Raw genomic sequence first — 24,380 nt, forward strand, 5'->3', positions numbered from 1 at the left:
GGTTTTTGTTTCTTTTTCCACTGCTTGGTTTTTCGCGGAACACGGCTTTTTCCTAGCATTTCTTCCCTCGTTCCACCCCGGCGATTCTTTGGAAGGTAGATAAGGGAGCTGGAAGGTTACAGGCTGGGTTGGATCGAGATCAAGCATTTGAATCCTATTGTGTTCTCAATTCTCGCAAAGATAGCTAGCAAGCATTTACAAGTTCCGACTATTTCTCCATCTTTGCGTTGATCCAAGAGAATTTGTTCCTTGGAACGTGGACAAGGATTAAGAAGAAAAGAAGCCATTTTTTGTGATAGTCACAGGGAAAGGGACAGAAGCCTAAGGGAAGAAGTGAAGAACAAGAAAAACAACCCCGGAAGCAAGACAAGAGACAAAGAAGTGCAGGAAAAAAAAAACGTGCTGAACTTCGCCATATTGATTTCTACTCTCGACATCCCTGATAAATCCAGTTCTCGACTTATCCCACATCGCCATAATGTCCGGCCTCGTTTCCGACGAAATTGCCGAGGACTACAAGAGTTCCTTGGAGGATCTAACCACCAACGATGGAATTCAGATCCGTACTCTGACTGTCATCGCCAAAGAGAATACCGAACACGCAATGGCTATCTCCCGGGTCCTGGAGAACCATATTCGAACAGTAGGTGCTCCTAGTTTTTTGTGTAGTACGGGATGAGTACTAACCACTATGTAGACACCACCCCTGCAGAAGCTTCCAGCCCTCTATGTAGCCGATTCCATCGTCAAGAACGTTGGAAGCCCTTACACCCTCTTCCTTGGCCGGAACATGTACCAGACATTCATGAATGTGTATACTCTGGTTGATGGAAACACCCGAAGGAAGTTGGATGAGATGCTCAACACATGGAAGCAGCCGGCCCCAGGCTCCCTGGACACGCGCCCAGTCTTCCCTCCCGACATCACACGCAACATCGAGACTGCTCTCATTAAAGCACGCACTGCGGCTTTACAACAACAACAGGCCAGGGCCCAACCAGACATACTCGGCCGTAATCGTGGAAATGGGACTCCGACAGGTTGGACCAACAGCCCTACACCACCTCAGAACATGCCTCGGCCTTCACAAAACCAGTTCCCCAACAATGGACATTCCAATTCGGTAAGACTACTCTCGTCTGTCGCATTCAAAGCTAATTCGGGCCTCACAGGCACCTCCCCAGACTCATCGACATGATATCGATTTGAGCTACCTCAATCGAGATGTGGATGCCCTGATTGCTTCTGCAAAGATTGACTTTGCTAACAGTCCTTTTAATCCCGTCTCTCGACAGCGCTTGAAAGCCTTGGTGGATCTTCAGGCCATTCTACAGAAACAACAGCTCGCCCCAGATCAGTTGAAACTTGTCCGCGATCAGGTCTCAGCGCTTGCTGCCACAAGACCGCCGTCGGTTGCCCCTAGTGCTACGAATGGCCCAGTAGTGTCCACTCCACAAATTCCAACACCACCAGCGCAACCAGTCTCGCAGCCTCTTCACCAACTATTAAACCATAACACTCTCGCCGAGCTGATCAAAGCTACCGCTTCGCGTCAACAGTCTACCCCACCTCCTCAAATCCCGGCAGCGCTACCTCAGATGCCTCAATATCCTCACCAAAGCGGCCCTCCACAGCCAGCGCCGGAGAACCCTCTTATTGCGGCCTTGAGGGCACGTGGACTTCTACCCGGTGGACCGACACCCTCACCTCTTACGCCTTCTACTTCGACGCCAGTGTCTGGGAGATCTAATTTGCCGTTCATCTTGCCCCCTGGAATGCAACCTACACCTCCAGCTCCGTCTCAAGCTGCAGTTCCCCCCAATGGGTCCTCTGGGGTCCCCATGAGCACCGCGTCTATGAAGATCCCTCGATTCGGACTCATTGTCTCTCTTTATGATTCCCGACCGAACCGATGTGGAACTTGCGGCCGTCGCTTCTTGACCACGGATGAGGGCAAGGAACTAAAGGCACGGCATCTGGACTGGCATTTCAAGACCAACCAGCGCATGACCGAGTCCTCCAGGCGAGCTCAGAATCGCAGCTGGTATGTTGACGAAAGGGTATGTTTATGTCTTGTATTTCTTCGAATTTCATTTCTAACTCCAATAGGACTGGATCAAATCTCGGGAGGCTGGCGACGTGAACGGCGCTACGGACCCCCAAGCTACCACCGAAGGAGCTACAGGCGTGGATGGAAATACCAAGCAAGAGCCGCCAAAGCCATGGATTCGAGCTCCGAACGATGCCACTCTCCGCAATACCCCGTGTCCCATCTGCCAAGAAAAATTTGAATCGACTTGGTCTGAGGATGTCCAGGACTGGATCTGGCAAGACGCAACCAAGGTCGGAAGTCGTGTGTATCATGCAAGCTGCTATTCCGAAGTGACCAAGGGCCCTGCACCGACACGCCAGACACGGACCAGCACCCCTGACTCTGTTCTAGGCAAACGGAAAGCTGAAGTGAGTCTCCTGTTTGAGAGTGGATGGTTCAGAAAGCTAATTAGACACAGGGAACTGAATCTCCAAGCCAGAAGATGCGCATCAAGACTGAGATCTGATTAATCTTGCATTGCATAGGAAATATATCTGGCGTTAATTAGCGAATTTGAGTCCCTTTTTTTTATATATAGAATGTAACCACGTAAGACCCTAGATCTGCCCCGCTCGGCAATATTTCCCATATATTTCCCCCTCTGTAAACTTGTTTTGATTTGAATCAAACTGAATATATCAAACTGAATTGACTCAAATTTTTTATCATGACGCACATTGTTCGATGGGGTATCATGGGTATGAAAATCTGGCAAGAACAGACAAAACAAAGCTAACTGATTGATAGCCACTGGCTGGATTGCTGAGAGTAAGATCTCACTTCTACAATACCTGAATGAAATTTAACTCCCAACAGCATTCACAAATGACCTTCTCATCGACCCCAATGTCCGCAATGCATCTGACATAGCCCACCAAGTCGTCGCGGTGGCCTCGTCCTCGTCCAAGGACAAGGCCGAGCAATTCATCTCGGCTCGAGGAATCACAACCCCTTGCTCTGCATATGGGGACTACGAGACTTTGGTGGCCGACCCCAACGTCGATGTCATCTACGTCGCGACCCCGCACTCCCACCACTACCAGAACGTCAGACTGGCACTGGAGGCGGGCAAGAATGTTCTCTGCGAGAAAGCCTTCACCGTTAACGCTGCTCAGACTAAGATTCTCGTCGAGATTGCCCGCAAGAAAAACCTTTTCCTTATGGAAGCTGTCTGGACGCGCTATTTCCCCCTCAGCATTCAGGTCCGCGAGCTCATCCAGAAGGGTGAGATCGGTGAGGTCCTCCGTGTCGTGGCTGATACGAGCTTCGGTGATGATGTTGAGACGAAATGGGGTACCACACACCGCATGGTGAACCCCGATTTGGCCGGTGGTGCTCTCCTGGATTGTAGGTTTTCTGGGATTTTTTGTTCATTGATTCTCCGAACAACAGAAAGAGAAAGAAGAAACTTGACTGACTTGCTCTTCTAGTGGGTATCTACTCCCTGACCTGGGTCTTCCAGACTCTATACCACACCCTGCCCCGAGACCAGAGGAAGCCACCCACTGTCTCCTCGCAGATGACTCCTTACCACCTCACCGGTGCAGACGAGTCCACAACCATGCTTCTGAGTTTCCCCACAAGCACTCCCTCTAATGGGCCCCACCCGCAACAATCGCACGGTATCGCCCTGACCAACATTCGTGTCTCTGCTGATCCGGATGAGAAGGGTTCGAGTGGCCCCCCATCCGTATCCAGGGCACTCAAGGCGAGATCCAGGTGCTTGGCCAACCTTTCCGGCCAGAGAGCTACCGTATCATTCCCAAGAAGGGTGCCGGTGAGATTCGTGAGGTTCATTGTCCGTTCCCTGGTAATGGTAAGGGTATGTACTGGGAAGCTGATGAGGTTGCTCGTTGTCTCCGCGATGGCAAGCTCGAGAGTGAGGGTATGCCATTGGAAGAAAGTATCGTCATTATGGAGGTTATGGATGAGGTGCGGAAGCAGGGTGGTTTGACCTATCCTCAGCAGATTGAGTCGACTGAGTACCCTCTGAAATTTTAGGTATGAGTTAGTATACGGCGAGTGTAAATAACAATAGTACATGGTATTCGATGAATACAAATCACACCTACTGTAATAGAAATAAGGCCAAAAGACTAACAAATTTACCGAAAGATCCAATTGAATGTAGGCCGGTCTTGGGTGTATTCGGTACTCAAAAGGTACACACACACTACTATACATGGCGGTCAAGGGGACAAACCCACGTCTATATGTGGACGAAAACGCCAGCCATGCTTCCGGTGTGCCCAAATAAGAAAAACATAGGAAAACAAAAAGGTAGGCATCACGGAGCCTGGACTGGTAAATTGTCCCAAATTACCCCCCACCCCCAAATTCCCCTTTTAACTGTAATCAATCCAACAGAATCGCTTACTGGCGGAAGACTCCAAGAATGCTCTTCCAGACCTGGCCAGGCTCCTGGCTGGCATCAATGCCGCGCCAGATACCGGTCTTCTTGTAGTACTCGACAACGGGGGTGGTCTGGGCGTGGTAAGTAGACAAGCGCTTGGTGAGAGTCTCGGCATTGTCATCGGAACGCTGGATCAGCGGCTCTCCGGAGATGTCGTCCTTCATGTCAGCCTTGGGTGGGTTGAAGATCTTGTGATACGAGCGGCCAGAGGCAGGGTGGACCAGACGGCCGGTGATACGAGCCACCAGCAGGGAGTCGTCAATCTGCAGCTCAATGGCATGCTGAAGCTTCTGCTCACGGGAGACGAGCATGTCATCGAGACGCTCGGCCTGCGCAACGGTTCGGGGGAAACCATCCAGGATGAAACTGTCCACCTCTCGTGTTAAATTCTGACCGGGCCTCGGAAGAAAATGAATTGGGGAGGGAAATGTAGATGTACGCACCCGTTCTTGCACTCGGCGTTGTTGTCCAATTCGCTCTTGATCATGTTGACCATGATCTCGTCGCTGACAAGACCACCCTGGTCCATGATCTTCTTGGCTTCCTTACCAAGATCGGTCTTCTTCGCGACTTGGGACCGCAGCATGTCTCCGGTGGCCTATTCAGGAAATACATCAGCGGGAAAGAGCTTATGCTGTACTCGGGCAAACTTCTACTCACCAGGTGGCACGCGCAGTACTTTTCCTTAAGGTTCGGGGCTTGGGTACCCTTGCCTAATTGAAATTGTTAATATCCATTAACTTTTTCAATTATACTTCAATCGCCTACCTGCGCCAGGAGGGCCCATCAAGATGATGCGCATCTGCTCAGCGGCGGACTTGGGCTTGCCGCCATTGGCGAGACGGCTCTCAAGCTCGGACACCTTGGCCTCGAGCTGGTGAATGGTGTTCTTCAGACCGGAGACGGCCTCTTCAGTGATGGGAGCCATTGTGATTTGTAAGAGGGGAGAGGTTTGAAGAAGAGAAACGCTGTAGACGGGGAAACGGAAGAAATGGGGAAAGGGAAGATTCGCAAGGAACTTAGCGCCCGAGGTTCGGAGAGCACGGGCTTCACAGAGAATAGAGTGAATACAATATTGTGTACATTTGTAGAGATGTATACATATTATTATATCCTGATAACTATGTCTAATATCTATACAGTCTCTATATTTTATTATATATTTTATTATATATATATATAATTATCTTGTTTATATGTATATCTTCCAAAGCTTCTCTTCACCCGGCAAATTCCAGTGGCTGCTTACTAATTTCTCCAGCCTCAAGATGGCGCAGCTCTGTGGCGGAGAGCTCTCAAGAGCACCTTGTGCATCATCGCTCTCCATCCACCGCATTCTCCTGTCTCGCGTTGATTTGCTGTTTCATTAAATTTTATTTGATCTACGAGCTTTAATCGTCCCTTATAGCTCTCGATTTCTTTTCATCTTCCCTTACACGATGCCTGCCACCACGGCAGACACGCTATCCCTCGTCAACCGCTCCGTGACGGTTGCCCCGTTAGTCCTCCTTTCCGTCGCAGATCACTATGGGAGAACGGCAAAGGGTACCCGGAAACGTGTTGTAGGTGTGTTGCTGGGTGAGAACTCGGGCGATAATGTCCGGGTATCAAACAGTTTTGCTGGTGAGTGCAAGCTTCGGTGAATCAAATCCATACAACAGAGCTGACATCTGTGTTTCTCTCTAGTCCCGTTCGAGGAGGATGAAAAAGACCCATCGGTATGGTTCTTGGACCACAACTTCGTCGAGTCGATGAGGGATATGTTCAAGAAGATCAATGCTCGCGAGAAGCTAGTCGGCTGGTACCACTCGGGCCCTAAGCTGCGCGCTTCGGATTTGGAGATCAATGAGCTCTTCAAGAAATACACGCCCAACCCCTTGCTGGTTATTGTCGATGTACAACCGAAGGAAGTCGGTGTGCCTACAGATGCTTACTTCGCCGTGGATGAAATCAAGGATGTGAGTTTTGCATTGAATCCAAGGAAGCACCCATCAGGCCACCAGGACTAACCAAAGGCAATTTTGTACTTGCAGGATGGAACAACAACCTCCCGGACATTTGTGCACACCCCATCGATAATCGAGGCAGAAGAAGCAGAGGAGATTGGCGTGGAGCACCTCCTCCGAGACATCAGGGACGTCGCAGTCGGCACACTTTCCACCCGTATCACGTCGCAGCTGCAGTCGCTACAAGGACTGCATCTGCGGCTACGCGATATCGGCCAATACCTCCAGAAAGTTCTTGACAAGGAACTTCCCGTCAACCACGCTATTCTGGGCAACCTCCAGGATGTTTTCAACCTCCTTCCCAACCTGTCCACTCCACCGGCGACGCAGCGGACCAACGGTCAGGAGCCACAGATTGAGAACAGCGAGTTGGCACGGGCTATGAGTGTCAAGACTAATGACCAGTTGATGGCTATCTACATCAGCAGCTTGATCCGTGCCATCACGGCTTTCCACGACTTAATCGACAACAAGATCCAGAACCGACAGCAGCAAGAGGAGAGTGACACCAAGCGGGACCAGGAGGCCAATGGAACTAAGGGAGACAAGGATGTCAAGAAGGCCGGTTCGCCAAATGGCGAGCAGAAGGAGGAGCAGGATAGCTCCGACAAGAACAAGAAGAACTAAGGGACTTTTCTTAATTTATGCTCTTCTGGAAAGAATTGTCAATTCAATGAGTGAAGCCATATGACATTTCAACCAATTTTTTTTCTCCCCCTATATCTCGCCATGTATAGTGATAGCCAAGGTCAAGATCATATTAACTGTCCCAAGTTTGTCCATTTGACACAGTGAACGAAGACCTTGGTCTCTCTGTAAGGTGTTTTAAAAGTACATTGTAATAACACTGTCATTGGCGCGTCCGTCATGCAATCATCCCACCATCTTAAGGGCTCCGGGACAAGTCCCCATGCGTGGTGGGCAGCCGGACTTCTCATGCGTTCGATGACTGATTGCCCGGACAAGAGCAGATGGTTCATGTGGAATGGACAAGGGTCTGTAGTAGGACCCATTGTCATCTATGGATATCTGGGATGGTTCTCAGATGGTTTGGCAGCTCCTCATTGAAGTACATAATAATTCATACATAAATTTGTGTTGACGTGTCAAAAGCCCAGTAAATCAACCACCCCAGCCAGCACACCAGCCCGCCAATTCCTCCATGGAAACGGCGAATCTACCATCCCCGTCAACCCCGAACAGCTCAGGACACCGTGCATGCAAAATACAGGCTAGGATATGTTTGCAGGTAGGAGGTGACACCCGAGCCGTACCACGAGCAAGAGTTCCGCCATATGAGTAGGGCAACTGGTTCTGTTCGTTTGCCGGATGATTCGCCGGGAGTTGATCTCGGTATGCAGACAAGGTAAATGTAGGACAGCTGCAATTCCAGGCACGCAGCCGAACCTCATAGCCCTTTTGGGATGGGAGTGAAGGTTCCGATGCAGATATCACGATAAAAATATCCTCTGTCTCTGCACAATTTGATATAATTTGACGTACTAGTTTGCGGTCGAGGATATCAAGGGCAGGGAGGAAGTCATTTGGGAATAGACAGTGTAAAGTTAACATCAATGGTTTCAGGTTTGAAATTCCCAGTTCTGTGATGAGTTGATCAATAAAGAAGTTAGGAGTAGAATTGATATTCATATTTGAGAGAGAGAAAGAAAGAGAAAGAGAGAGAGAGAATGAAAAATGGAAAACACCCAAAAAAAAACCTCCGATATATCTGACAACCTCAACTCCCCCCTGCTCCCAATATCCCGTACTTCTTCTTCTTCACAACTTTCTCTCCAGTTTCCTCATAGTCCTTCGCTTTGGTTTTTACTTTGCTGAAGATGTTTATAAATTTCTTTTCTTTTTCTTTTTCCTTTTCAACTTCCGTCTCTTCCTCCCTGTCTCGTTTATTGTTGAGCCTATTGAAGTGCATTCCTTGAACTTCAAGATCCAACAATTTGGCCCCTTTTCCTTTATCTGCAGTCAAAGTTATCTCCAGTCGCCCTCGTTCCTTAGTCCAGTTGACTATTTCCTCGTTGTCACCCATGTCCGGACCAATAGCAGAAGTCTCTTTGGCTCCCATTTTCTTCTCCCATCCACGCGCCCATTTCTCAAACTCCTTGCGCCTCGTTTCCGCCGTGCGAGCTATGTAATTATCGAGGACCTTGGGAATGATCATATCCAGTAACTCCGCTATCCCCTCGGAATCGCTCGGGATATTGTGGCCTGGGTCTGGGGGAGGTCCATAATCAAAATTCCCGAATAAATTGGAGTTGTCATCTTGCATGTCTTCGGGGCCTGGGGTGTTCCCTCCCTCGGCTGTTTCTCCCCCAGCTGTTTCTCCCTCAGCTATCTGTACTGGTTCATCCGTGGGTAACCGGCGGTATGTAAAGAGATAACCGGTATCGAGATGGTTTGGGTAGCCTCCACGTCCTTCAGGCAACCAGTCGGTGATTTCCTGGTCATTCGCCTTGACCCACTGATCTCCTTTACCTTTAACCCCCATGCTGTAATGACCTTGTGTTACATCCCTGCCATGATGCAAGACCATTGAGGTCAACTTGTACCGGATAACTTTCCGTTTGTTACCCCAGCGTTCATCGATAAATCGGGTCTCGATATTTAACTCCTCGCTCAGATATACGCGAGTGTTGATCTTCTCGCCCATCGCACTGGTACGGTTGAGCTGAACCAAGAGAAGCTCAGGAAAACTTCCAATTTGGTCCGTGGAAGTCCTGGTGCCTCTACATTTCTCACACACACCGTAATCGTCCTGGTGATCAAAGTGCTGGGCGATGATATCGCTCAACGTCGGCTTTGCGGGGAGTTCATCGCCCTCCTCCCCGGATAAGTTGATCATCATGAATAGTTGCTGTCGTGGGATGTATTTGGGCTCACAAGGGTTTTTTCCAGCGCACTTCATCGCCATGATGATTTCGACCTGGAACATATCTTCCAAGTCTCCTTGCCTATATCCATACATCAGTCTGTGTGTGGGAGGGGAATGGAGAGAAGAACGTACATCATAGTCTTGGTGCTGCTTTTGATCGCGTTGTAAAGCACATCAAAGTACTCTGCCGGGTCTTGTTCCGAGTCTGTCCCAGCTGGTTTCCAACCTTGCAAGAGTGAGCGTGTTAGGGATCTAAAGGCAGGCTTCCAGCTTTTAGTCTCCCCTGCCCAGTAACCTCGAGCGATTGTAGCCAGTTGACAAACTTGACATTCCGTGGGACCTTCATTGGAGATGCCCAGTTTGCAAAGGTGACCCTCTGGGGCATGGTGCTCCTTGTACCACATGAGCCAATTGTAGAAAATCGGCATATGTAGAATCATTTGGAAGACGGCATTACGATAGCAGTCCACTCCGCCATTTGGAAATCCCACGGTAGTTTTGTCGGGCAGGTCGGGATGCCAATAGTTGGGGATCAATGGCTATATATTGTTAATAGTTATTCTAGGGTATTGTGTGTGGCGAGACTTACTCTCGATGTCCTTTTCTGTTCCCCAGACTTTGTTTTTTTCTCTGTCTTATCTTTCACCTCCTTATCTGAGTATACTTCTTCCACCACCTGCTCGACGTTCTCGGTGTCTTTTTTGGCCATGATAGAATCAGTGAATCAGTAAATAGATGTGATGTCATATGAAAAAAAAAAATTTAAAAATAAAAGAATTGCTTGGGAGTGCAGTTTAATTTATCTTGCATTGCAACTTGGACTTTCATTGTTTTCATCTCGAAAGAAAAGACTAGAATTCAAAGAAATCATGATCGAGCCAATAAATTCATGCTATGAGGACAGTGATCAAAGAAAGTTGAGAAATCTGTCAACTCGAGAGGCAGTCATTCATATTTCATTCAACCTTTTTAGTCCTTTCATTTTTAGATTCGAAGTTGAAGTACATTCCAAAGACACTTCCTACTCTATAAATAAAATGTTCAAAGAATTGAAAATGAGAACCTGTGACTCTATGGAAATTCTCAAATTTCGAGTCAAATTTCATTCCCGCGTTCCCCCAGTTTTGCATTGTTTAGACCAGTCTCTAGCAGTTCCTAAGTGTCTAGAACGGCAGATGTGGAGTCAAATTAAATAGACAATGATTGGCCGTATATATTCAGAGATCCGGCCGAAAGTTGTATATTATTATATATTATATATATGCTATATATATATACTTGACTTGAGAACATTGACAGCAGGGTTCCTCACATCTACCGAAGATCCACTGAAGTGATCTGTGGAACCCAAGTAGAACGAACCTATAAGCCTTTAAAGAGAAAACCCCCTGAAGCAGAAACACAAAAACCGGGGGTGTCGGATAGGATCGAGAGACGCAACGCCTCTTAAGTCATGATGATCCCGCCCTTGAAACTCCACACCGTTATTTCTTCAGCTAAGAGGCATTCCACCCTTTTTTTTTTTTTGGGAGACATCATTTTTTTCCCCCTCTATATTCCCCCTCTCGGACATAACCCGGGCATTCAAGATCATACGGTGAAGTAGCTAACGGGTGTCTGTGCGAAGCCAAGCGAGGCAACGATCGCCTTGCGAACGTTGTGATCCACCTTTGCCTCTTTTTTTTTTAACCGGAAAGTTGATAGGTAGAATTAGAGAGAAGAGTTTCAAATACCTTATATACCTCGGTATAGTAATTTATACGGAGATAATCTAATTCCCAAGGAACTCGTGTTCCCAAGCATGTGCCCGGTTTCTGGGTCCAACGGGCATGACGTGGGAAATTGGTGGAAATTGAGGTCAGGGCCTTGACAGGGCCTGACAGGGCCTTGACAGGTTAATTCCATGGTTGACCCACCAGTCCCTTAATCTGCCCCGTCGTTCCTTTTTTTTATTTTATTTTATATGTAGATCTTCAAACTTATGTGTATATATAATATTTTGTCAAATATACCTTTTTTTCCCCTATATGTATATATATGTATGTATGTGTATATATATATATATATATATATAAATATATATAGGACACCCGAGAGTCGGGAACCCGGGCCCCACAGAGCAAGGGGGAACCTTTTAAAATCCCCGACTGGTTCCAAGGTACTATGGAGTTTATATTGTATAAATTTCAAGCCGTTGATGAACTTTAGTTCTGGACCGGAGAAGACCGTCATTTAACCAAAGGATGATGCGGGTCCCCGTTTAAAATTAAAAATTAAATCAAAATAAAATTAAATAAATATAAGATAAAATACTAATTAGTACTAACAAGAGTGTATATCCATGGATAATTTAACTTGATACTATGGTACCGTTTGATCTGGAATGCCCCTCTTCCTATTCTAGGTTAGTATGAAACTCTGCAGGTCATAATATTTACAATATATACTTTCTAGAGATTCTTCACCCACTACTCCGTACTCCATATACGTATATTTATATAACAGATCACTGAGATATACCTTAAAGACCAAAGACCCTAAATCAAAAGACCTAGACCGTTGAAAGTAGGGGAATGGACATCTTTAATTAAAAAGTGGATAGTATTTTTTCTGTAACGACCGTTACCCTTAATCCCCAACGGTCTTAGACTCTTCTTTTTCTCAAGATAGGTTTAGATCAGCTGTCACTTGTTCGTTTCACATTCGGGGCTTCATATGGTTTTTCCTTTATGAGTTGGAAATCTTTCTTAGCTTCCCATACTTCCTTCCTCTCTCTCTCTCTCTCTCTCTCTCTGATATCCTGGAGATTTCGAAATTTCCCTTTTCTCTTTTCTTTTTTTTTTTACAAAATTCGATTTCTGTATTTGGAACTGGCACACCTTCCCATCTTTTTTTATTCCTCTTTGCCCCCCCTTCCCCCTCCCTTCTTGGGGCAAACCTGCTTTGTTTTTGTTTGTTTTTTGATTCTCGGTGCTCATCCGCGCATATGATTGCGTTACAAAATCGGCCTATATTGCCTCCTGTCAAAGTGGATATCTCACTACTACTCAAGCCCCAAGATGAGGAAGAAGCCGCCCCGGGTTTGAACACCGGGTACCCGCCCAGAACGATAGGGCCACTGGGATTAGGTCCCATGATGACTATGCCGGGTCCAGCCATGGCCATGCCACCCTTGACCAAGACTGGCCCGTCGGGGGCTGCCAAGCGTCTACAGCCCTCACACACATCCGAATCTCCAGCAAAGAAGCAATCCAAGTGGTCGCCAGATGAGGACGCCTTGATCATCGAACTGCGGGGCAGTGGGATGAAGTGGGAGGATATCAGCAAACGACTCCCCGGCCGCAGTGCCATCAGTTGCCGCCTTCACTATCAGAACTACCTGGAACGCCGAAGTGAATGGGATGAAGATAAGAAGAACAAATTAGCCCGTTTATATGAGAGGTAGGTTTGGAGAGAATGGTATCTGCGAAAACACAAATCTAATCTCGCATAGATTCAAAGCCGAAATGTGGTCCAAGGTAGCGGAGGAGATGGCGATCCCATGGCGGGCAGCCGAGGCCATGCACTGGCAGCTGGGAGAGCAGGAGATGGCTCGACGAGCAGGCGTAGTACCATTCTCTCTCTCAAGTGCTGCTATCGATCCCCCAACCACCAGAACACGTCGCGCCAGCACCTCTTTATCCCGCCCAAGAAAGGGATCTTCCTCACGTGCAATCCCAGGACATCTGCCCGGCCATCCACCTCAACTGCCTTCCCTGGAAGAGCTCACTGCAGGCGTTCCTGCATACGCCCCCGCTCCACCTCCCCCAAGAGAGTTCTATGGAGTTGGACGACCAGAGATGGGGATTCCCCCAGGTCTCATGGGCCCTCACCTTGGCATGCCCCCTCGGACTATGCCCTAGGATGAGATGATGAAGATGACGCCTACACGTCTTTCCTTGAGTTTTCCCCCTTCATATTTCTTTTCTTTTTTTTTTTTTTTTTTTGGCTTCCCTGTTTTCTTTTTGTGGTTTTCTGTTACGAATTGCATAGCGCCGGTTGGAGGTATATCGTGATTTGTGGGGATAGTGAATCGTATAGATGATTTCTACCCCTCGGTGTTTGTTGCGTTCTTTTTCCTTTGGCAGAAATTTTGGGGGGCCCAGCAGTGCGAATTGATATGTTTTCCCATGGCTCCGAGGCTGGCTCTCGGAGCTGCATACCGCATTTTCAAACGTCATGAGCCGTTTTGGGTGTTGCGATAGCCCACCAGTTATCTTTCTCGTACCCGGATTCTAGCACACGACCGCCAGCATTGTCGATATCACCCTCCAGCTCGCCTTCCGCATACAGGTGATAGTAGCGATGGAAAGTCTGGGGTTGATCACCCTTGCGAACCCAGGGAACCATTCGATCTTGCTCATCGCCCTTGTCCCAACCTCTACGGCTGTTCTTTTGCTCGAGGGCCCAGGCATAGATTAGGATCTTCCCACCCTCCTGCGTCTCCGAACCACGCTTCACAGTGCGCAGGATCTCGGCGACAGCTTGGACTCGCCGGGCCGGAGTGGAAAGATGGTGCACTACCGCGATGGAAATCGCAAAGTCAAAGCTTGCATCCCGGTGTGGGAGTTCAAGAATATCAGCTACCACGGTCGAATGCGGCTGGTGCTGCAGGGCAATCCGAGCCAGGTTCTCAGATCTGCCATCGGGTTAGCCCAGACCAAGCTAAAGGGATACAATGGGCGAAATGGGTATCCCAAGGAAATAAAGTCTATAGAAAAACCAAAAAATTCAATAATTCATATCAAGACATACCTATCTGAAGCAATGATAAAGACATCTCGGTTGACCATCAAGTTTTTGCCATTGCCACACCCTACATCTATCCCCACTGCGCCTGGTGCTAGGCCCGTGAGGAATCGCTCGACTATAGGCCATGGCTGGAAAAGTGGTTAGTTGGGGGACCCTGCGAAGTGGCGATAGCCAGTTTAAATCACACCTTGTAGCGGGTAGCGGAGAAATGCTGAGCAATCTCTTGGTACACTTCATGCACATTTTGCTGCTCATACGCTTCTCCTGTCTGTTGGGACGCCATGATGCTCTCGTCGTGAACAAGGTGGGAGCTGTTGAAGAGTTGAAAAGTCAAGCGAAAATGGATATCACGTGGCTCACGATTTGTAACGGGCATAATATCTACATCATATGTTGAATTTATATAGATCTATAGATTCAAGTATCAAGCTTGAATCATTTCCAGTTTGACTGCCTTGGTTTTTTTATCTATTGGAAAATACATAAAAGCAATTGCTTATTAAAAAAATAGGGTTATCGATATTGAAGTATGAACACTGTTCCTATTATAATGCAAGTTACTATGTTATGATATACTCCATAGTATAAAATCTATTGCACAATATGTTGAAAAAAAGCCTAAACTATGATGGGCCTGGCTTTAACGATAGGGCTAGAGTTGACTCTGTTTGAGAGAGGTAACTAGGACTGTATTCTGAACGATAGTCCACGTAGTAACATTATAATTTCCCAGTTCGAGATTAGTACTTAGATACATATATTTAGTATATATATTCTGTATAGGTAACCTTCAATCATAATAAGCTACGACTCGTTTTATATATATATATATATATCAATTTCCTACAGAATGTCGACTTACTTCGACGCCCTACTTTGATATCCCGTTCACGCAATTGTTTCTCTACATAAACTGCACCGAAAAGTAAGTTCTTAGTTTCACCTTGTCTGTAAAACATATATTATTTGCCAATTCCATTCTCGACTGTGTTGGCGGAGACCGCTTACTAATAATTGCTTCTTCGAGGGGCGATATCCCTTTTCCTGTCAACCACAGGGAAACACAAGGTCAATTGTAAGTACTAGTTACCCTACCCCATTTAAGGATTGTCCCTTCTAGACTAGGGGATGTTCCTGTCGTCAACTGTCAAATTGCCCTGACAAGTGTCCGCAGCTTCTTGTGAGCCCCTGGGAATTTGATAGCAATTTAGCAATGCTGAATGCATAGTCTGTTCTTGTTTTTTTTTCCTTTTGTTACTCTAAGAATACGGAATCTTGAATCTAGCTGTCTGATTTTGATTTCGATTTTTCTTTGAATGTCTCAATTGCGTTGATTCACATCCCACTCTAACACTTCTTTTTAGAAACACGAAAACACAAGTGATAGAGACAAGATGGCATTCCAGCCTACCCCGATGGATATCTCCGTCATTATCACCAATGCGGCTTTAGCCAAGCCCGGGAATTCGGAGCCTCGATTCCTGACTGAACGTCGCATCACCCCAACCTGGACGGTGATGCAGGTCAAGGCAAAGCTGGAGACTATGACGGGAATCCCACCAGGGTGTCAGCGCCTGCGGGTAAAAGTGCCCGGTCGACCCGATCAATGGGCCGACGGGGACGACCGCCTGATTGGGGATTGGGGGTTGGTGAAGGGGTCGGAGATCGAGGTTGGTTCTCTTTTCTATATTTTGCTGGAAGAGGGGGGTGATTTGATTCTGCGGTGACTGCTTTACTGAACCCAGAACGACGTGCCTACTGATTCGAGCTATCAGCACAAGAGATTTATACTACAAATCATGACCATATGCTGATTTGTATCCTCGCCAGGTCAATGACAGCCGCCCACAAACCATGCGGGCTAACTTCACCGACTTGTCATCGGTCGAGAAATATGTGCTGCCAACTGAAACGTACGAGGCCCGTTCGGACTCTGTCTTGGCTTGGAAGAAAAACCAGAAGCTGGGCCGATTTGATCCTAACGCTCTATCACCCGAAGAGGCTCTGCGTCACCAAGTTGAGAAAGACCAGACCGAGGTTCAAACGAGAGGTTCGTTGAAACAAACTTTCCAAGTGTCAATACGATTTCTTTTCGTCATTAATCTAATGACATGTTGGCAGGAATCACTGTTTCGAAACGAGCTATCGTTCTGCCTTCATCTCCGCCGCATATTCGACGCGGCACGATCCGCTTCGTTGGACCTATTCCGACTATTCCTATTACCGGTCCGGGCCGCGAGCTGCAACAGGATGCAGAACTTCCGGCAGATTTCCAGCCAATCTGGGTCGGGATCGAGCTTGATGAGCCGATGGGGAAGAACGATGGTAGGGTGGGTGGACAGCGCTACTTTGAATGTTTAGGCAACAGGGGCATCTTTGTGAAGCCCGAAAAGGTTGAGGTCGGAGAGTTCCCCCCGTTGGGTCTAGACGACGACCTAGATGACCTTATGGAAGAGATTTGATACACTGTATGTATATTTTGAATACATTTCGATATTTTGGAATGAGGTTCTGATTCCCAGCTTCTCTCAGTTGCTCTTCCTTCCATCACCAATTATCACCAATAGATATTGCATAATTAACTGGAGAAACAGGCGGCAAGAAAACGCCAAATTCCCTGGTAATCGTATGAAAACAAATCGCTGAAGAACGAATAACAGTAAAAGACATTCAGACGCCCACAAAATAAAATTTCAGGGTATCCACGTAGAAGAAAGGTATCATGGCGCGTTGTCAATGCCTACAAACATGAGAACAGGAGTGGAGGGCAGAGCTAGGAAGTGATCATTTGCCAGCCTTCTTCTGTTTGCCCTTGGGGCGACCCTTGGCTTTCTTAGCAGGGACATGAACAGGAGCGGTGGGAGTGTCGGCTTCAAATTCGCTCTCAGGGCCGGCATCCTGAGACATCTGCGGTGTGTCGTCTTCATTCTCGTTCTCATCGGGGACACAGCCTTGTGTGAAGAAAAGACGAGCCTCTTTTTGATGGGTGTTTGCAAAGCTGTAATAGTTACCTAGATATGGGGGGTTGGTGTTAATTAACTGATACGAATCAAGGAGACAGACGAATTGCGACTCACCCCGAGGAACTTGGAAAACACAACCCTTTCCGGCACTAAACTGGACACCCGAGATATCCACTTGGACACGCCCGTGACAGACATAAAAGACCATGTGCATTTTCTTCGAGTTCTTGGGTTTCTTGACTCCGTCGGGTGGGAGCTCCACAACTCCAGACCCGATGAATGACGAGCTAAGCAGCTTTGCAAATCGGAATGTTGAGTCTTTAACTTCTCTGGTTTCGATTCCAGAGGGAGCATATGCAATGTCTGCAGACTTAGTAAAGGAACCAACTACAACAGGGTTGGAGATCATACCTAGAACTTCCTCCTCCTTCGAACTGGTCTGTGTTTTCCCGTCCCATTTGAGGGTGTAGCCATGAAGAACACCGCCTTCCTTCTCCCAGAGATCAACATCCTCATCCTCGTCTGAACAGTCATCCCTTTGTTTCTTAGACTTAGATTTGTGGGACGTTGAACGTTTCCCCTTCTTCTTCTTTTCAGGCTCTTGCTCCTCGGTGCGAATGACCTCTTTGATGGTTGAAAGAGGGTATCGATGTCCCTCGGCTGCCTCCCCATCACCGAAGACACATCGTTCATTGCGCCAGTATGCTAGTGGTCGGACGGAAACTCGCCCAGATCGAGTGTGAGTCGCACTGTTGTCGGTGGGATTCTCACGTTTGAGAATATACAAACTTCGGCCTTTCAAGGGACCTGTGCGGTTGGCGTAGTTCTCAACCACTCTATCTAATTCCGGCTCCAAAGGTTCACGCACCGGTGGAGATGCTTTGGTGGTGTTCCGCTTTTTGGTTGGCCTGGGGTCGGCATCTTCTTCAACGTTACGGCGCTGAGACTTTGGACGTCCGCGCGGCACGGGGGTTTCGCCTGACCCTTATCTGCCTTGGCAATCTTTGGCGCGGCCTTCTTTGTTGGCTTGGAGGTCACAGCGGGTTCTTCGCGAGGCGGAGTTGTATCAGCCGTAGATGAATTGTCGTCATGATCGTGTTGGGTTTGCCCGGGAGAATCGGGTGCTTCCTCTGCAGAAACTGAATCAGAATCGACATTCAGACTGTCATCGATATCTTGTTGTACTGCGGCGAATGCATTCGCGTTCTCGTCGCCGTCGGAATAGTCGGAAAAGTCATGTATGACTGCGGGCTCAAATTCTGCTGCTAGCTGTGCTTTTGTCGTGGGTTTTTGCCGTGTGCCGTTCCTTTGGTTTGAGCGACCAACGTTTACTGATCGAGTGGAAAGTGGAGATGGATCTTGACGCGATTCTCCCTGTGCGCCCGCGAAACCTTTGCCGTCGGATGGACTAGACGACTCCAGAATATCTTGCGGGTCTGGAGTTGATTGCAACGCCGGAGTCCTCCGTGGGGACCCAGTGAGGCCATTCTTCATCGGCGACCGCGCAGCAGGCGGGGGGAGAAAAGAGGTACGTGGGCCATTTGTGCCCTTGAGGAAGTCCATGGGATCTGGCGCATTGCCTATAGAATTTGCATAAGCACGCAATGAGTCGACAGGTTAAGGTAACACGAGATTAGCCCACCTTCATCCATCGACATGCCCTCGGACCCAACTGAGGAGTCATTTTCCACGTCTTCAAACCCATTCAACTCGACAGACGACTTTTCAGGAGATGAGAAGAGACCGTCTACTTCTTCCATTCCATGTTCGTCGCGTCGACCCTCTTTTAGAGATATTCCAGTGCGCCTAGATGTACTTAGTATAGAGGTCCCCTGGTGAAATTGACCATGACATATCGACTCACCTTCCCTTGGTTCCCACATTGGAGTAGTCGAAGTCGCGGGCCTTTCCGGGCCCTCGTGCCATATTGAAAATTGAGCGCCAGGATAGAATAGCAATTCAAAGAGACCAAAGATAACGAGAGATTCAAGAAACGTAGTCAAGAGAGACACAAAGTGGAGGAATGCGGAATTTAGGCGGGAAGAGCAACACGCGCCCCCCCCCCCGCTAATCCCGAACAGTCGACGCGTTCACTCGGGAGATCTTTTGGGAATTTCCTATTGTACCTTCACTCTTCTTCTTCTTATAAAACAGACTTGTACAATCTTCATATATGCCTATTATGACAAAGGATACTCCAGTCAATCCTCTCAAGGAATCCTCGACCTTTATTCCTCCTAGTGTGATTTCAGAACCCCTTCTGTCCGGCGAATCCTATGCGTACTACACCCCATGCCCAAACGCAATCACGCCCCAAGAGACCTCACCCACGATTCATGATACAGCTAAGAGTACACCATGTGTTTTGGGCGTCGATGAAGCCGGCCGTGGTCCTGTCCTAGGGCCAATGGTCTACGGTGCCTTCTATCTTCCTCTGGATCTCCATCACTCGCTTTTGACCGAGAAGCACAGCTTTGACGACAGCAAAGTGCTTACTCCTGCCGTGCGAGCAAACTTGATGCATTTATTGAACACACCAGGGGACTCGTTGTTCGAGTCTTGTGGATATGCGGTCAAAGTACTTTCGGCACGCGACATCTCTTCCGGCATGATGCGATCACCCACCGCAGTATACAATCTGAATGCCCAGGCCATGGACGCCACAGTTGAGATTATTCGAGGGGTAGTTGAAGACCTTGGAGTGGATGTGCGAGAGGTGTACATTGACACGATTGGGAACCCCGCTACATACCAGCAAAAATTGGAGCGAATCTTCCCATCTCTCAAAATCACAGTGGCAAAGAAGGCCGATTCCTTGTATCCCTGTGTCAGCGCCGCCAGTGTGGCAGCCAAGGTGACACGAGATGTTGCACTGGAAGTCATGTATGAGGCGGTGATTCAGGCTGAGCAGTCACTTAGCCCAGCCCCCGAGACCTGGGGAAGTGGTTATCCCTCAGACTCCAAGTGCGTCGGCTGGCTTCGACGCAACATGGACCCTGTGTTTGGATGGGGCAACGAGTGTCGATTCAGCTGGGGCACTGCGAAGGAGATGCTTGAAATGAAGGGAGGAGCACGAGTCGACTGGCCCGATGAAGAGGAGGAAGGGGCACCTCGGCTGGATGAGTTCTTACTATCATCAGCCCCCGGGAAAAGCACGGGCAAGGTTGGATTACGGGATTGGTATGGCCACAGACAAACTGAGGTTCTCTGAATGCGAATGCTCCGTGTAATGCGAGTAGACATGAAACTTAATAAAACATTAATGATACCCCTTGCGCTTCCTTGACAACGCACATCAAGAGTGAGAACAAAGGAAAGATGGAGTAGCAAGTCCAACCGCAAATGCCGTAAAAAGAGATAAAAAAAAAAAAAAAAGACTCGTACATGGATATAATGGGTATCATGGTGAAGCAGAACTGGGCTCATCTGTGGAAATTCACAGCGTAGCAGTCGAGAAGTAGAAGTTGTCCCACAGGTATTCATAGTCCTCCACAACACTGCCCACCAAGTCCAACAATGGCTTGCCTTTCATCTTTCCAGTTATACTGTGTAGCCAAGACCTTTTTAAAAATGTCAGTATTCAATCGGGAACCCAAAGATGATAGACTCGGGATTCTTACTTGGTGATGTTTTCATAAAATGCGCCTCGCATCATCCACCAGCCCATTGACCATCCACGCTTCTTCAACTCCTCTCGCTCAAGCCCTGTGAGTCCTCGAAGACCGCCAGCAACCCGTTCACGGAAGTCCCGCTTTGCGAGCTGACGGCAGCCATACTCCATCCCAAACCCAATAAGCCATGGCCGCCAACTTCGCTTATCACCCCTCCACTTTTGCATCGCCATTGCGTAGACAACAGGTCGAAGGATGTATAGCACTTCAGCTAGCTGTCCTTGTCCTGTTGCCCGATGGAGGAGTGCATTCGGGGGTTTGATATCATCTGCCGTAAGCACTTTGGAGATGAGATAGTTCGACACATCGTTTACGTCGGGGAGAGACGGAAGGGAAAGTCCTGTGCGAGGCATCGTCCAACTCAAGTCTGAAGACCGCTCGCTGACTGGAGTGTCCATTCCGTTCCAGTCACTCTGCGGTTCCTCTTCCTCTGTCGTCCTTGGATCTACCTCGCGCTCTGGAAGTGGAGGACTGACGAGTGGCCTGGAGTTGGTCAATCGTAGAAGAAGCAAGCGGCAGACTGCCTTTGCGAATTCAATAAAGACAACCACGCGCCAACGGGTTTTCTGTCCGCGCCGCCGCGCCGCCATCTCCCAGAGAAGCTCGGTATACTGGAGCATTTGTAGCGCAAGAGCTACCTGACGATACAGCGAGGAGCGAGAGGTCCAGTATTTAGTATACCGGGAATGAGGAGTGGGCGGCGGCCGGGGGACAGTCGATGGAAGTTGATCAACGACTCGCGAGACGAGAGAGTCATGGTATAATGATAACAACTGGACACCGGAGTGTACTGCAGGGGTATCAGCACGCGCGCTCGAAGGCAAGTACAATGTTACACTAACCACATTCTGAGGGTATCTCTGATTCGCGGTATCGCCCTAGTAGGAAATATTTGTTAGATTATTCAACAGCTCGTTATTGCGAATGAGAACTCACCTGGGATGATATAAGTCAAAGACCTCAGCGCTGACTCGACTTGACCGACCGAGCTGGCATTCTTAGTCACAAAGTCTTCATAGATAGAAAGCCATTTGGAGGGTTGCAAGAGCACCGGTGGTATTGGATTCTGAATATTGCGAACGGTTTCCATCTTCAAGTATCAAGCATGTTGGAGATAGCTGTGACGAAGGAAATGAGATCCGGGGGACGGGAGGTTACAGGGGGGCACGTGGTCCCGCTTCCGTGTCTGCCAAGACGCCTGGGCCGAGGTTCACGGCCTTTTCATACACGTACGGAGTATTATATTCACATACTTTTTATCATATTGAGATCTATTAAGATCTATGCATTGCACATGAACCGATAGTTTCAGATATATTTTATGATGTCTTCCCAGTCATAGAGTAATATCGAATAGGTTATAGAAATATGTTTGTCTCATTCATCCGCCCACGTCCATAACCCCCCAGGGCGCATAGCCTCTCGATATCGCTCTTCCACTTTCTCACGCTCTAACCTCTTGGCAGCTTCAAGGTCGTCTTCCCCCTCCTGTGTATCTGGCATGTCAGTTCGCCAGAAGCCAGGAGGGGACTGGGCCCGCTGGTGAGTATGCCGATGTCGTCCATATTGGTTGGCCAGGGCCCTGGCTCTCGCTTCCACCAGGAGATTTTCACGCTCTTTGCCGCTGGTATTTCGAAGCAATTGTGTATCTTCTCCCACAAACTCTTGTAGAATCGCCTGATCTTCTTCCTCTTGCGCTACTCCGGATTTACCGGGGAGGCCCCCAAGGCGGGCCATGGCCCGGAACCGATCACCACAACATCCTGGGCGAGTACAGCCTGATATGCATTTGCGGTCATCCTTCTTTCGGACAACTGCATCATATGCGTAATCTAGCCCTTGATTTCTAGCCGGATTGATTTTGAAATGCCCCAACCCAAGGCGATGAAGAGGCCTTGCCCTGAATGGTTCATCATCGGGCTCTATATCCGGGACCATTTGACTCGACATATCAGCCCTTGTTTGACCACTCTGGGGTGCATCGTTCGTCATTGTTAAATCCGGGCCGGAGACTTTGCTCGACAAACGAAGTGGTGATTTGGAGGGTACCGATTGTTCTAGAAGATTTTCTAGACGTCTCTGTGCAAATCCACCTTTGTTCTTTGCCTCCGAAGGTCCGGGATTGACACCGGAGCCAACCTTCGAGGATATCCGTAAGTTTGTCGCATCGTCGCCGTCTTCTGCCAGAGCTGGTATTGCGCGTCGCCCCAGATCTTGAAAGCGTTTCGCGGAAGAATTCTGTGCAGAAAATGCGGCACTGCGTGTGTTTCCGTCAACCGGTTGGAGTATATGTGACTGCTGAGGTATTTGCTGGCCTGGTGTTATCCGCGTTGAGTGATGTGCGTTACTTGTACTGTTCTCGGAATTCCAAGCGTTTGCAATATTGACATCCCGATAGGCTTTCCGTTTCATTGGTGTTCGTATCGTGTCCCCTATCTCATCAAGATCTTGCGTGCTTACGAATGGCGGTTCACCGTTATGCATTGCACCTCGGGTTGGACTCGAGGACAAGATCTCGTTTTTGACAACTGCAGGGTGCTCCGAGCCGATGATCGCCCGCTGGCTGTGCACGAGATTCCTGCCGGGACGTGTCGGTGAAAAACTCTGCTGATTTTGCTGTTGGGGGACATTGGACATGAGACATATTGTATCAGAAGATTCCGAGGGTTCCATATCGCGTCTAGGAGAGCCAGACTGAGTGGATTCTGACTCTGATGTTGGGCCGTGAATTATTCTTTGGTTATCTTCTTCAACTTTCATATTTGCATGCACATCATCTGCACGGGTCGTTTTTTGCGACAGCTTAATGGCCTTGGCTGGAAGATCTGGACGTTGTTCTCTTGGACGTTTCTTCGAGGAGGTTTGGGCCTGCGAGTGTTCTTCGTCAACGTCCTCGGGAGTGGGACTTTGCACTCTACGGAATGTGACGGGTTGGCCATTGAGAACAAGCGAGAATTCTTCACGCTCTAATTGCTGATCCCATCGCCGTAGCTTCTTTTTATGCTGCAACACCCGGGATTTGAGACCACTCCAAGTTTGGATTAACGTCTGTAAATTTGTATAAAGCGCGGTGTATTTGGCCTCAACTCTTTTCCGGGACTTCCGAAGATTGTGATGGTCACCATCATCCAGGTCACCCCCCCACAGGTTCTTCGGGTCAAATTCGGTCTCTAGATTGGCGTATTTCCCGGGAAGTTCAAGATCCCGTGGATCAATTTCATATTGTTGCAGCTCACTCCGGAGTACCGAAATATCACGCTGAAGCTCTCGGATTCTTGTCTCTGATTGTCGCTGGGCTTGATTAGCCAGTAATTCTTTAATTTCTGCCTCTTTGGCGTGTGCATCAATATGGGATTTCATGTGCTTATAGGCATTGTCGAATGAGGCCTCACAGGCATTTGCCACAGCAGCGTGGAGCTCCTTGACAACTTCCATTGTGAAGTTTCTAGTGTATCATGAGAGAAGGAAAGAAACAACAAACTTCCCCGTCTCAGACAGAGCGATATAAACGCGACGCGTCGAGGCCAAATGGGCACACGTGAGCTTATCACTTACTG

The 24,380-nt window shown here is 48.4% G+C and overlaps 13 protein-coding genes across 13 annotated transcripts; 6 read left to right on the forward strand and 7 right to left on the reverse strand.

The window, feature by feature from the left end:
- Positions 1–464: 464 nt before the first annotated feature.
- On the forward strand, positions 465–2,558 carry N7517_001202 (putative mRNA cleavage factor complex component Pcf11; the record flags this gene model as incomplete). The annotated part of the gene is made up of 5 exons (XM_056718932.1): positions 465–643; positions 698–1,123; positions 1,173–2,060; positions 2,110–2,460; positions 2,511–2,558. Exons 1-5 carry the CDS (start codon positions 479–481, stop codon positions 2,556–2,558), a joined length of 1,878 nt encoding a protein of 625 aa, XP_056583067.1. The 5' UTR covers positions 465–478.
- Positions 2,559–2,759: 201 nt separating this feature from the next.
- On the forward strand, positions 2,760–4,093 carry N7517_001203 (Gfo/Idh/MocA family protein; the record flags this gene model as incomplete). The annotated part of the gene is made up of 5 exons (XM_056718933.1): positions 2,760–2,790; positions 2,840–2,860; positions 2,909–3,439; positions 3,523–3,737; positions 3,791–4,093. The coding sequence occupies 5 exons, from the start codon at positions 2,760–2,762 to the stop codon at positions 4,091–4,093; spliced, it is 1,101 nt and encodes a 366-aa protein (XP_056583068.1).
- A 372-nt stretch (positions 4,094–4,465) lies between these two features.
- adk1 (adenylate kinase ADK1) lies at positions 4,466–5,433 on the reverse strand (the record flags this gene model as incomplete). The annotated part of the gene is made up of 4 exons (XM_056718934.1): positions 4,466–4,871; positions 4,949–5,103; positions 5,166–5,218; positions 5,274–5,433. 4 exons carry the CDS (start codon positions 5,431–5,433, stop codon positions 4,466–4,468), a joined length of 774 nt encoding a protein of 257 aa, XP_056583069.1.
- Positions 5,434–5,944: 511 nt separating this feature from the next.
- On the forward strand, positions 5,945–7,138 carry rpn8 (proteasome regulatory particle lid subunit RPN8; the record flags this gene model as incomplete). The annotated part of the gene is made up of 3 exons (XM_056718935.1): positions 5,945–6,128; positions 6,192–6,463; positions 6,539–7,138. The coding sequence occupies 3 exons, from the start codon at positions 5,945–5,947 to the stop codon at positions 7,136–7,138; spliced, it is 1,056 nt and encodes a 351-aa protein (XP_056583070.1).
- Positions 7,139–7,633: 495 nt separating this feature from the next.
- On the reverse strand, positions 7,634–8,161 carry N7517_001206 (uncharacterized protein; the record flags this gene model as incomplete). The annotated part of the gene is made up of 2 exons (XM_056718936.1): positions 7,634–7,984; positions 8,015–8,161. The coding sequence occupies 2 exons, from the start codon at positions 8,159–8,161 to the stop codon at positions 7,634–7,636; spliced, it is 498 nt and encodes a 165-aa protein (XP_056583071.1).
- An 88-nt stretch (positions 8,162–8,249) lies between these two features.
- On the reverse strand, positions 8,250–10,107 carry N7517_001207 (Peptidase C19 ubiquitin carboxyl-terminal hydrolase 2; the record flags this gene model as incomplete). The annotated part of the gene is made up of 3 exons (XM_056718937.1): positions 8,250–9,477; positions 9,531–9,937; positions 9,988–10,107. The coding sequence occupies 3 exons, from the start codon at positions 10,105–10,107 to the stop codon at positions 8,250–8,252; spliced, it is 1,755 nt and encodes a 584-aa protein (XP_056583072.1).
- A 2,277-nt stretch (positions 10,108–12,384) lies between these two features.
- N7517_001208 (MYB DNA-binding domain protein) lies at positions 12,385–13,300 on the forward strand (the record flags this gene model as incomplete). Its single annotated transcript, XM_056718938.1, has 2 exons — positions 12,385–12,839; positions 12,892–13,300. The coding sequence occupies 2 exons, from the start codon at positions 12,385–12,387 to the stop codon at positions 13,298–13,300; spliced, it is 864 nt and encodes a 287-aa protein (XP_056583073.1).
- A 307-nt stretch (positions 13,301–13,607) lies between these two features.
- Positions 13,608–14,472, reverse strand: N7517_001209 (tRNA (carboxymethyluridine(34)-5-O)-methyltransferase; the record flags this gene model as incomplete). The annotated part of the gene is made up of 3 exons (XM_056718939.1): positions 13,608–14,076; positions 14,193–14,317; positions 14,377–14,472. The coding sequence occupies 3 exons, from the start codon at positions 14,470–14,472 to the stop codon at positions 13,608–13,610; spliced, it is 690 nt and encodes a 229-aa protein (XP_056583074.1).
- A 1,111-nt stretch (positions 14,473–15,583) lies between these two features.
- N7517_001210 (TBCB family protein) lies at positions 15,584–16,651 on the forward strand (the record flags this gene model as incomplete). Its single annotated transcript, XM_056718940.1, has 3 exons — positions 15,584–15,859; positions 16,020–16,239; positions 16,311–16,651. The coding sequence occupies 3 exons, from the start codon at positions 15,584–15,586 to the stop codon at positions 16,649–16,651; spliced, it is 837 nt and encodes a 278-aa protein (XP_056583075.1).
- Positions 16,652–16,973: 322 nt separating this feature from the next.
- On the reverse strand, positions 16,974–19,078 carry N7517_001211 (Cupin domain protein; the record flags this gene model as incomplete). The annotated part of the gene is made up of 6 exons (XM_056718941.1): positions 16,974–17,200; positions 17,267–17,515; positions 17,564–17,901; positions 18,021–18,732; positions 18,795–18,958; positions 19,017–19,078. 6 exons carry the CDS (start codon positions 19,076–19,078, stop codon positions 16,974–16,976), a joined length of 1,752 nt encoding a protein of 583 aa, XP_056583076.1.
- Positions 19,079–19,325: 247 nt separating this feature from the next.
- On the forward strand, positions 19,326–20,363 carry N7517_001212 (ribonuclease H2 catalytic subunit RNH201; the record flags this gene model as incomplete). Its single annotated transcript, XM_056718942.1, has 1 exon — positions 19,326–20,363. The coding sequence occupies one exon, from the start codon at positions 19,326–19,328 to the stop codon at positions 20,361–20,363; it is 1,038 nt and encodes a 345-aa protein (XP_056583077.1).
- A 225-nt stretch (positions 20,364–20,588) lies between these two features.
- On the reverse strand, positions 20,589–21,913 carry N7517_001213 (peroxisomal membrane protein PEX16; the record flags this gene model as incomplete). Its single annotated transcript, XM_056718943.1, has 4 exons — positions 20,589–20,712; positions 20,773–21,613; positions 21,666–21,701; positions 21,760–21,913. The coding sequence occupies 4 exons, from the start codon at positions 21,911–21,913 to the stop codon at positions 20,589–20,591; spliced, it is 1,155 nt and encodes a 384-aa protein (XP_056583078.1).
- Positions 21,914–22,200: 287 nt separating this feature from the next.
- Positions 22,201–24,258, reverse strand: N7517_001214 (SAE2 C-terminal domain-containing protein; the record flags this gene model as incomplete). The annotated part of the gene is made up of 1 exon (XM_056718944.1): positions 22,201–24,258. One exon carries the CDS (start codon positions 24,256–24,258, stop codon positions 22,201–22,203), a length of 2,058 nt encoding a protein of 685 aa, XP_056583079.1.
- Positions 24,259–24,380: the final 122 nt, after the last annotated feature.

This window comes from Penicillium concentricum (genome assembly GCF_028827145.1).
Source record: "Penicillium concentricum strain IBT 3081 chromosome Unknown utg000001l_segment0_segment0, whole genome shotgun sequence".
NCBI classification, from domain to species: Eukaryota; Fungi; Ascomycota; class Eurotiomycetes; order Eurotiales; family Aspergillaceae; genus Penicillium; species Penicillium concentricum.